The 10,891-nt window shown below is 43.6% G+C and overlaps 1 protein-coding gene across 1 annotated transcript in view; it reads left to right on the top strand.

Moving 5' to 3' along the window:
- The first annotated feature begins 2,386 nt into the window (after positions 1–2,386).
- The window catches only part of LOC111236308 (receptor-type tyrosine-protein phosphatase C-like), a 32,648-nt gene continuing 24,143 nt past the window's right edge, over positions 2,387–10,891 (top strand). Inside the window, exon 1 of the mRNA XM_022765032.1 lies at positions 2,387–2,425. Within this exon, the coding sequence (XP_022620753.1) occupies positions 2,387–2,425 (39 nt within the window). The remainder of the gene's footprint in view (positions 2,426–10,891) is intronic.

Genomic DNA, 10,891 nt, shown 5'->3' with positions numbered 1-10,891 from the left:
ATACCTCCTCCATGACATTCTCTCTACCCCCCGTGTAGTGACAGATCTGGTGCATTCAAACCGAGGTGAAAAAATGTGCAGGCTCCCACCCTCCTGCTGCCATTAAATGTTGATGTATAATATCAAAAATATATATATGTACACCACATGAGGATGAATGTATAAATCAAAATCTATCACAGATTCACCCCACATACATTCATGCGCTATATGTTTGTATGTGGTTGAGGGAGACAGAGATTCCCATATGCCAAACAAATACCTGATGCAGCAGGAGGTGTAGGATGGATCCATTTTTTACATTTCACACACACAAGCACACACGCACGCACGCACACACACAGCTGGATTCATGTCTTCCATGTATATCTCTCTCCTACCCCTCTTCCCTTCTTTCGCTCTTGTTTTCCTCTCTTCCTGACCCAACATCCCTCCGTCCCAGGAGATCCTGCTTTCTGCTGCCAGACTAGGCCTGTATACTGCACACACACACACACACACACACACACACACACACACACACACACACACACACACACACACACACACACACACACACACACACACACACACACAGGCTCTGTCTCTCTGTGGACACATGAACTGCCAGTCAATCCAGCAGCAGCTCTGTATAGACCTCACTGCCTCTCTGTTGTGGGGGTCAGGAGATGGAGATAAGTGTGTGTGTGTGTGTCTGTGTGTGTGTGTGTGTGTGTCTGTGTGTGTGTGTGTGTGTGTGTGTGTGTGTGTGTGGATAGAGAGAGAGAGAGAGAGAGAGACACAGGGTCAAGGGGCTGGAGGACTCCTCTATTCAGGTCTACTAAATACTGTATGCTGCTGATATTTACCTGCTTCAATATTACAACAATGCCCCTCAGGAGTGTGTGTTTACATCCCCAGCTGAAGGTGAAAAAACTCCACAGCTCGACTCTAATCTCAGTCAGCAGCAGCACAGGTTTACAAACATCCCTATTAAACACCCCCCATCCCCACCCCACCCTGTGAAGACATGCTGAAGGGACTCGGTTAACTGCAGTAAACAGCGAGCCCTCAGTGAGAAAGTCCAGAGAGACAGCAGTAACACCAGTCCCACGCCCACACATACACTCACACAAATCCAGTTCTGGGCTTTGAGTGGCCATTTAAAAATCTGGACGGCAGTTCACTGACCCAGCACTAACGAGGCATCTAGCCCAGCCTTCGAGGAGTAGCGCCTCTTATCTAGTGACCACACAGCGCTGGCTATCTCCTGACCGTGTTTGACCACTGCTTAAACTGATTAGCCCGTCATCCAGTCAAGTCTATGTTACAGTTACAGTAAGCAGAGATACACTGATGTGCATGCAAAACAATTTCTGGCTGCAACTGCGGAATGTGAGGTATCTTTTTGTGTGTGTGCCTGCCAGTATGATACGATAGCAGTACAGAAATGCCACACTAGCACCCTGAGAGGCAAACAATAGCACAGTGGCTCCGCTACTATCTGTCCACTTGAATCGGACAAATGGTCAGTGGTGGAGAGATGGCAGAGTGGACGTGTGATGGCCAAAATGTCAGGGGCTGGGGATTCACCCGTTTAATGAGAATCTATGGCCTGGACTGATGAAGGGCCTGACTGAGAGGCTTTGACAAGTCCTAATGCTCACATGTATAAATGATGTGGGTGGGTGGAGGGGGGTGTCCTGGTAGGATGTGGTTGTGTGGAATCAATCCTCAGAGAACATGGGTGGCGTGTAAGAACAGGCCAGAGACTGAATAAAAAGGCCAAGGACACACACCACGACAGAATCCACTCAGAGAAGTGAGAGGAGCAAACATCAGTCAAAAACTGACGGAAATCAGCAGGTCGCTATTTTGGGAAATATCCTTATTCACTTTCTAGCAGAGATTTAACCAGATGAGATACCACTTTTACATCTGTCCATTTAATTTAAGGCTACAGCTGGTTAGCTTAGCTTAGAACAAAGAATGGAAACAGGCGAGGCAGCTAGCTCAGGTCCGCCCAAGAGCAACAAAACCCTGCCAGCACCTCTAAAGCTCACTAGTTAACATGTTATATTTCATTTCTTTGGTCCATATAAAAATAGAGGAGTAAAAGTGGTCCAGTATACAACCCCCCACAAAATGGCAAAATAATGTTTTTACACTTCACTGTTTGTATGAATTCAAGATAAAATGTGCTAATCAGTGAGTTTTAGAAATGCTGGTAGGCTGAATTTGTTACCATTGGAGGGAGCCAGGCTGGCTGTTTCCCCTGTTTCCAGTATTTGTGCTAAGCTAAGCTAACCAGCTACTGGCTCCAACTTCATATTTACAGCAGAAATGTGAAAGTTGTACCAATCTTCACATCTGACACTCGGCAAGAAAGCAAAGTATATTTCCCAAAATGGCGAACGATTTCTTTAAGGACAAAGTAAATTTCAAGGTATGAAATTGAAGTGAGAAGTGCATAAAAATGTAAATTGTAGTTTTATTTTGATTTGTGTTGATTGAAGTGGCACATTTGTACTCCCCTGTGTGACGGCTATTCAAAGGGCTACACATCTGAAACAACAATCCAAAAAAAGTACATACACACACACACACACACACACACACACGCACACACACACAGCCTTTGTTATGTTGAGAGCGTTTGTCTCTGTACGGCTCCAGCAGAGAGGGGTTAAAATCCGATTGAGTCGATATCACTGGAGAATAACACATTCAACACGCAGTCTGAGTGTGTGTGCGGCTGAGTGCTTGTGTATGCGACTGCGTGTGTGTTTGTGTGAGCAACATGGAGCCTAGGGACTTCCTCCCTCTCCGTTTGCAGCCCTCAGTTGAAATAGAATTGAATAGTCTGAATCCTCAATGGTAAATGTTCACAAAGTCAATACCAACTGTTAAGTCTCCCCTGCATTGGGGTTAAGGGCATTACCATTTCTGAGACTTCAGGAAAGCACACACACACACACACACACACACACACACACACACACACACACAAACACATACAGACAGTGAAGGCATACTCACCAGATGCCCCATGAGATGATAAAATATTTTTGAGTCTTTTACAAAATGCTTACTATACATTCTGCTTAAAAATTCCCTTTCACTGTAACATATTCATCGAAGGCTTATTTTTGTTCACTAATCTCTGAACAATGATCCTGGTAGGCATTGTTAAAGTGACATCAGTGCCTGAGGGACAGCGGTTTCACTGATCTGACTAAGCACCAAATTCTGTTCAATTCAAGACGGTTTAAACACACAGAGGAGAAAAGGAATTGTATTAATATGAACTGCACGATATACATAATCATAAATAAGCGTTAGGGTTTAATACAGAATATTGGAGTATGGCTGAGTGTTTCACTCGGTCGGAGCTCCTCCCAAAGAATAAAACAATACATTCAGTTTAATTTGCCAGTTGTGTTAATTATGCAGGTTATAACAGTTTAGGGATGTAGGGAACAATATGAATGTTGTGTAACTGTGTGGGAAGATACAGTGGTTTGTTCTGATGAGTGCTTAAGGGATAGGCCTGTGATAATCTACATTTTTGACATTGTCAACAGATCCCGAAAAAAGAACAAAGTCAACAATGTGTTAGTTTGTCTCCCAGTACTTTTTGGCTTTTTCTCAGCCCCAAGCCCATTTGTCATTACTTAAGCAACCCTGTCTGCTAAAGATTATGCTTATCCTTCTCTATACAACTAAACTGCACCAGCAAAATACATTTTGTAGGAAAGGTAATTGTGACCGGATTATGTTTTCTGTAAACGTAACGAGGATATGTTGTTAATTTACGTTGCAAATACTTAGGTACTAAATATATCAAATCAAATTTAATACAGAAAAAGTTCACAGTGAACACATGCTTATTTACATTTAACCAAAACCAGGATCTTTCCCTGACCTTAACCAAAATTCCCACGCTGTCTAAACCAAACGATAGACGGGACTCTGGATGGTCATGTGCTTCATACGCCCGCCATCCAACCCAACTGCTTACTGAGGGCTCTGCTGCTTTTGCTGCTTGTAGCACTTCAGTCACTCAAAAAATATGTTGCCTCTGAACATAATCCAGACAGCAATTACATTTCCTACACAACATATTTGCAGTTTATTTACTTTTTAATAGGATGAATTTATTGTTGGTTTTGGCCTTTTCGTGGGATAGAATTTACTTATCCTGTGAGTGTACCGTAGGTGTGTTGGCAAATGAATGCAAACACACTTTTGGCCAGGTCTGAAGGTCTTAGTAATGACCTTAAATTGAAGGCTCTATGCATTTTTGCAAGCCTTCAAACAGTATCCAGTTTCTCTTTAGTTCAGGTCAGGTGCAGGTTAGTACAGTATGTGGTGGTGTTCACACAGAGCTTCTGTGTAGAACCATGATAAGTTAGTTTGAGCAAATTTGCTACCCAGTGTGGTAGCTAGCTTTACGAGTGGTGCAGTCTCTAATTTGTCCGGCTGGTCATTAATGGTGGGCAAACGTGGACTTTTTTTTTTTTTTTACCACGGAACAGTGTCTCATTTGAACAGAGAGCCATAAAACCCCAGGCTCTGTCACTCAGTGTCATTTAAACCAGGACTGATTGGAACTATCTCTGGCCTTTGCTTTCCCACCTTCCTCCCCGCTTGCGTTCTTTCCTGGTCGGTTCATGAATAATGAATGAGGATATATGCAGGCTAGAGCTCAGATATTAATGGAGCTGAAAAACAGAGGGAGAACCATCCTTTGTGCTGCCAGCCATTGCTTCCCTACCCTCCCGAAGCTGCTCCTGCCCGGTCGCCCTCCTTTTTTTATTTTTTTACTTTCTTATTCTTCCTACCTTCTGCTGCCAGTGGGCCCAGATGAGATAATACTCAGTTTCTCTTTCCCTCTTGCCTAGAGATATTCGCTTCTCTCCTGGCTGTCACATTGAGGGCAAGGGTGGACAGTGACTTTGAAATGAGAGGGGCTAACTTTCAAATTATAAAAAAAAGGAGACAAAACTGGGGAAGATAAATGAAAAGTTGACTTGGCTAGATATGCAAGGTGGCTATTGTCTGTCCGTTAGACCAGCTCTCTGTCATTCAAGGGCATGGCAGTGAGCATCCTCCTTTGTTTACCCCCATCTTGTCTTTCTTCCAGCCCTTCAATGATCTGTCAGTTCTGGCCAGAGAAGTCCCGGCCAAACTGTGGCAGTCAAGGGCGAGAGGTACAGTGCAGTCGGGTGGAGGGCAGCTGACTGAACACTGGCCTCAGCACATATTTCTACTGAAGTCTTATCCCAATATTTCAAACTTCAAATTCATTGATAGTAATGATTTAATTTGATGATATATTGTAAAAAAAAAAAAAAACAAAAAAAAGCTCAACTGTTTTGCACTCTATCACACAGACCAACCAACAAAGGCTTGCTGACACTGTACATGTGGCATGAGGGGGCTGGCAGTCAGTGAAGTCTGGCCCCGGGCTGGCAGAGTCGCTGCCCATCCTTGGATGACTCGCCCAACTAGGCCAGAGGGCACAGATAATGGGCAGAGTCTTCTAACCCTTTATTTGTGCCAGAATGTCACCACATTCAACAATGTTACATCCACACCTTATATGGTCAAACAGACAAAAAAAATCATTATTCAGTGGTCCAGAGAACTGTGACTTGGGCACTGATGGGGAGGTGGGGTAGACAGGCCAGATCAGGACGCCCTCAACCTCTGACCCAGAGCATTATCATCTTCTATGTCTCCTGTGGGTTGCCTCTTATCTCTCGTCCCTCAAATATCTAATGACCCTTTTATCTGAGTTTTTTTTTTTTAAATCATAATCTGGCTCATTTTACTGATCAGCTGCTGGAACCTCCATCTAACTCATTGTAAAGTAATATCTGCATTTTCTATCTTAGAAAGTATTGCTTTACACATTTACTTTTGAAACCATGTGAAACAATATCCCTAAAGCCTTCATGTGGCCCAGACACTTCACAAATATGGCACATTTGAACATGTCAGTGGAGTCACTGAGCCTCTCCGTTGAGCAAAGAGTCAAAATAGCTTCTATAGCAGTACATAATGGAAAGGGGGGGGAGGGATTGCAAAATCTTTAAAACATTGGTCAACGGATCCAATTACTCTCTCTGTCACACATTTCATCAATATATTCATATATTCTCACAGTTATGGCTTTTTTTCATGCACGCACTTTGCACAGTTTTAAGTTTGCACAACTTGCACAACTTGTTAATGGGACTTGCAAGTTGGCAGCACTGTTTTGCTGTCCACGTACTCCAAAGACTCAAATAAAATATATTTCTACCATGAAGCAAGGTTTTGATCTTGGAAGTGAAGCACAGTGTCAGTGAAATACCGTTAAAAAGGAGTATAGTTCAAAAAGTTTAAAATTTAACTTTTTGTGCTTGCTTGGGTGAGCGTTTCAGCTAATTACGCACAAATCCCTCACGCTCACAGCTCCAATCCACCGGCACCGCTGTCTCGGCAGAGGACAAAGAAAACAAAGGAGACTGACAAACAAACAGTGAGTGAAAAAAAAAATATAAAAGAGAGGAAGCTTTCTTTCCATATAGCAGCTGAGCTGAGGCGACAGTGGCGTTTAATCAGTTGGTTTTTCCAGTGCCGTCAGCGTGAGCAGCCTCGGCGGTGCAGCCCTCTGATCAGCGCTGGGAGAGGAGCTCCCTGCCGAGCTGCTGCCGCCCCTGAACCACAGGTCAGTCCTTGGTGAGTAGGTTTCATTCTGCTGTCGCCTTCATAGTACCATCTCCTTCTCTCATTAAGATACAGCATGTGTCTGTGTTAGTGTATGTGTGTGTGTGTGTGTGTGTGTGTGTGTGTGTGTGTATGTGCACATGCATGTATTTATGGGCTTGTGTTTGTTTCTCTCTCTCTGTCTGTGTGTGTGTGTGTGTGTGTGTGTGTGTGTGTGTTGGAGTAAATGCACCCCAGGACTAGCCTAAAGGGGATGTGGATTCCCGGCCTCCGCTGAGATCCGGCAGCACAACTAGGATTTCAACCAGTGGGGGGGTTGTGTGGGTGTGTATGTGTGTGTGTGTGTGTGTGTGTGTGTGTGTGTGTGTGCGTGTAAATGTGTGTTAGAGAGAGATGCAAGACGCATCAAGTGACTTGGTGCCTCGGGGTCAGACACACACACATGCAGAGAAGGAGCTGGTGCTGCGGCGGGGTAAACAAGAGCAGACTGTTAGATCTCATCAGCCTCATCACACGCTTTATTATGCTGATTTGGGAGTATACTGTAAACTAATCAGAAATCCAGGAGTCACAGGGGGGCACTCGGCTTAAAGGTTAGGCGTATAGAGAGAGAGGAAAACTTGCACTGCCTCAGAGTTCTTAACTTTTGTATCTTCTTATTTCCTTCTTTCGCTCGCCAAGGCTCCCCCACTACCTCAATACAGGAAGAAGTTGTGGCTGAAAGGTTATAATCTTTCACCCAGCTTTGAAAGGTTCACTTCATGTCTGCCTTGGTTCATTTCAGAGGTGTGGGGTGATTGACTGGCAATAGAGAACTCAATGTGGACCGGAGGTTTTGAATGGAAGTCAGGACTCTGCCTGTCTGTCGCTATATGCTAATATTGGCCTTTAAACAAATTCACAAAACACACTTCCAGCCTCATGTTTGTTCACTTGCATAAATGCATATGATTCTTATTCTGCGCCGAACATCTACTCTGACTTCCACAACGACGCGACAGAGGAATGTTATAAAGTTCACGACGTCTATTAATTTTGAGGCATCTGAATAACATCTCTGTGTTTCTAGGACCTGGCGGCATGCTTCATAAATAATGAGTGAAACAGTCCCATCCCGCTTTGTGGACGTGACTTTTTAAACATTCCTGTTTATGAGTTTCTTTGATAGCATCACTTGGTTCCACCTTTTCTAAACCAGGTTGTGAAAGGAAATGCACACAGTTTTAATTTAGCTCTCTGTCCGTTCCTCTTCTCAGCTCCTCGGTGGCAGCACATTTAACAAGCATACGGAGAGAACACAGACTCACACAGAAATGTGGCAGATGAGCAAGTTAGAGAACAAGTAGCAAACAAGAAGGCAGACTGGTGAGAAAAAGCTGGTGAGAGGTGGGAGAGTTACATTTTCTGGTCATGGTGACAGAGCAGAGACAAGGGTGTTAATTAAGAGTTTTGGTTTTTGGTTTGCGATGCAGTATTACACAAGCATGTAAACTCACATACAGATACACAAAAAGCAGAAGTGGGATGAGACTAAGTACATTTACTAGTAGTAAAGTACATGTTCTTAACTGTAATTATGATCCATTTATACTACTTTATACTTCTATTCAACTACATTTCAGGGGTATATAGGCTATAGCTTTTTTGGCTGGACCGCATGTGTCTGTGGTTGACTGACTGACTGAGTGATCAAGTTACACCATTGGTCTGCTGAATCTCACATGACTGAGTGATAAGGTTAAACCACTGGTTGGATGGCTGAGTGCTCTTTCAAAATGATTTGGTGCAAACAAGCAGTGTTGGACTGCTGCTAACGAGCTACAGCAGTAAAAGGCTGCTTGTGCACTGCTGTATAAGTATTAACAATCTACTGAGGTCATATACCATGAAATATCAGTCATGAGAACCAAAACCCTTCTTATATTAGTACTTTTACTTAGAAGATGCGTGCTTCCTCCACCACTGATAAAAGCACAGATATATATACACAAACTTTCCCCTGTGCACAATTTGTGAGGTTTTAATCACCCACAGCATTTGTGTCAACACATATGTGATGCTTTCACTCTGTGGCGATGCACTTGTGGCCAAATGGAGAGGGCATCAGTTTTAATCTGCAACTGTGTTCACTTGTGCACCCTGATATAATCAGCTCGTCTTGTGTGTCTTCATCTGGGCTGTCATCATAAGACAGTGTTTGTGTGTTTGTGTTCAACCCAAGCCGATCCTCCGCTCCCCCCCTCTGACACGGGAGGCTCCAGCGGGGCTGTCAGTCGTTTAGGACTCGTAAACAAGGTGCGTGTTGAGAGTCGAAGGGTCCTGCTGCTTTGGTGTCTCCTCTGAGCTGTCAGAGAACACACGACACAGTAGAGCGGCGGAGAGGAGATGAGGACAAGACAGAAAAAGATGGAAGAGGACAAGTCAAGACAGAAGGAGCCAGGACTAAAGAAACCAGAGGAGGGAATTGCAGGAATAGAGTAAGGCAGTAAACAAGAACACAGAAAAGGATGAAACTGAGGAGAACAGGACAGAGACAGATGGGTGAGGACGGGACAGAAGACGACGAACATGATAGAACAAAAGACAGTAAATATTAGTGACGAAATATTAGGGAACAAAACTGAACAAAATAAGACAGAAACAAGGAGACCAACAGAGGATGGGGAGATGGAAAAGGACAAAAGTAGGCAAGCCCAAAAAGGACAGAAGAAAACAAAACCAAAGAGGACATGGTGGAAAACAAGGAGGCAAAAAGAGATGGGGACAAATGACAAAACATAAGAGGTCATGGCAAGAGCCAAGACATAAAACAGAAAGTGCTAGGATATAACAAGACAGAGGAGAAAGAAAACAGAACAGGACAGAAAAAGACAACAGAGAACGGGCCAGGACAGGGCAAGAGAAGGGGACTGAAGGGGGCATGACAGGGACAAGGGAACAAGCACAGGTGGATAGGAGAGAGAGGGAGGATAATAAAGAGGACAGGACATAGAAAAAGAATGCATAATAAATTTGTAGAGGACAAAAGAAAAAACTGGAGGACATGACGGGATGGAGGAGACAAAGCAAAACAGGGTGAAGCAGAATGAAAGAAGACAAATCCAAAAAGAACAGAACAGGACAAAAGAAGTCAAAAAGGACATGACAGAGGATGAGGAAACTCAAGGAGACAAGACAAGACAGAAGAACAAATGGGCTGGACAAAAGAGGTAAATTCAACAAAACAGGACAGGAAAGATCAGAGGACAAATCTGAGGAGGACAGGATAAGAAGGAAGAAGACAAGTGAAGGAAAACATGATAGAACAGAACAAACCGGACAGGACAGAAGAAGACAAACCAGAAGACGAAAGGACAGGAAAGGAGATCTTAAATCAAAAAAGAGACAGAGACAGAGAGAAGCAGCATTTAAGACAGAAAAAAAGACAAATTCAACAAAAAGAGAAAAAACAGTAAGGGGCAGGACAGGAGAGTACAAAGCTAAATCCAACAAAAATTCAACAGAAGACAACAAAAGACAGAAAAAGACAAAATATTTGGTTGAGACAAGACAAAAGAAACAGGTGACTGAAAATGACAACACTGAGGGAAAGCAACAGGAACAGGACAGAGAGATGTGGAAGAGGACAAGACAGGAACAAGTAGACAAAACAAATGATGATGGAAAAGGACAAAAGAAGACAAACCCATAAAGGAGAAAGGAGAATAAAAATGAAGAAGACGTGACAGGAGCAATTAGTAAAAAGAGAGGGGGAGAGAATATAACACAACACGACAAATCCAAAGAGGACAAAACGAAGAAGCACAACAAGTACAGGCATGAAGTGCACAGCACCACACAACCACACACAGAAAAGTCAGATCAGTACAATACACCACAACACACTGTAACAGACAGTAAGACAGTGTAAGACAGTGTAAGACAGTGGCCAGCAACTTGTGTGATGACCTGCCAGCTAACAACACAACCTTTTAGCTTCTCTCTCTCTCTGTGATTCCTATAAAAAGTGCTTTTGTTTTTTTGTGTGTGTGCTTGTGTATGTGTGCGGAAAAAACAAAACATTGTAGTTGGCTTACACACACACACACACACACACACACACACACACACGCACACACACACACACACACTGCTCACCTGGAGGTGGTGGGTGGGAGTGGGAGGATGGGGTCTGTGTTTAGCTGTGGGCCCTGCA

Source organism: Seriola dumerili, unplaced genomic scaffold (genome assembly GCF_002260705.1).
Source record: "Seriola dumerili isolate Sdu_G_001 unplaced genomic scaffold, Sdu_1.0 BDQW01000002.1, whole genome shotgun sequence".
NCBI lineage: Eukaryota > Metazoa > Chordata > Actinopteri > Carangiformes > Carangidae > Seriola > Seriola dumerili.
This window is presented reverse-complemented; position numbering and strand designations above follow the sequence as displayed.